This window comes from Propithecus coquereli, unplaced genomic scaffold (assembly GCF_000956105.1).
Source record: "Propithecus coquereli isolate 6110/MARCELLA unplaced genomic scaffold, Pcoq_1.0 Scaffold875, whole genome shotgun sequence".
NCBI lineage: Eukaryota > Metazoa > Chordata > Mammalia > Primates > Indriidae > Propithecus > Propithecus coquereli.
In genome coordinates this window covers 17,705-18,582 of record NW_012155007.1, presented here as the reverse complement: position 1 = coordinate 18,582, position 878 = coordinate 17,705, and the positions used below count along the sequence as shown (strand labels likewise).

Genomic DNA, 878 nt, shown 5'->3' with positions numbered 1-878 from the left:
TGAATAAGGAGTCCGTATATAGCTTTCTCTTTCTCTCTTTCTTCTAAAACATTAAACCACCCTGGGAGAGAATGCATAATAACACACTGACAAAGCCACTTGCTATCTTCCAACACAGCATGCGACTATTATAAGAGGGATATTCCTTCTGTTCACCCTGTGATAAACAAGAAGCCTGCACTTACCGAGCTGGGGCTGGAGTGCCGCCTAACTTTAGGAGACTCTTTGCCAGCAGAGGAGGTCTTAAAGTTAATGCAAGCATTGTTCTCAGAATGCACCCTCTTTACTTGATTAGCTGGTTTCTCAAATGGGTCAAAAGTGCTCTGTGTCCTCTGAACTCTGACTTTTTTATCCTCAGGAATTGTGTCCAGGGGTTTGATCACTGAGTCCATTCCCTGGCAGTTCCGTGTAGACATCTTTGTGACACATATCTGGGGAAAAAAAAAAAGAAATTAAATTAAATTCAGAACTCACCACTGAAACTTTAATATCACTAAACATGCTGATTACTCTAGAAAGTGTGCCAATTTCAATTTCAGGAAATACCCAAAAAGCCCACATTCTAAAAGCTATATCAGCTTAAATCACAGTATAAAAAATTCCTCATAATCATTCTGTTTATACTTGCTTAGAGCTTACACTAAAAAGTCTATCCCTAAAATAGGAGACTTCAGACCTAGACTGCTAGTACACAGGTTCTTGACCTGTGTCACGTGTTTTACCATCTGACTGCAAGTGGATTATTTCTCATCAAGAGTTGGATAACTTGCCTTAATTTAAAAAGAAACAAAACAAAAAACAGTTGGGCTGAATCAGATGGGCACTTTAACTGATGGGTCATCGTGGAAGCAGCTAACACAGCTAGAGGAAAAAGGCAT

At 39.4% G+C, this 878-nt stretch overlaps 1 protein-coding gene across 1 annotated transcript in view; it reads right to left on the bottom strand.

The window, feature by feature from the left end:
• Window positions 1–431, bottom strand: part of LOC105826276 (cyclin-dependent kinase 14-like) — a gene marked incomplete at its 5' end in the record, with an annotated part of 68,253 nt that extends 67,822 nt beyond the window's left edge. The window contains one exon of the mRNA XM_012664230.1: window positions 186–431. Coding sequence (XP_012519684.1) covers window positions 186–431 — 246 coding nt within the window. The remainder of the gene's footprint in view (window positions 1–185) is intronic.
• Between the last annotated feature and the right edge of the window lie 447 nt (window positions 432–878).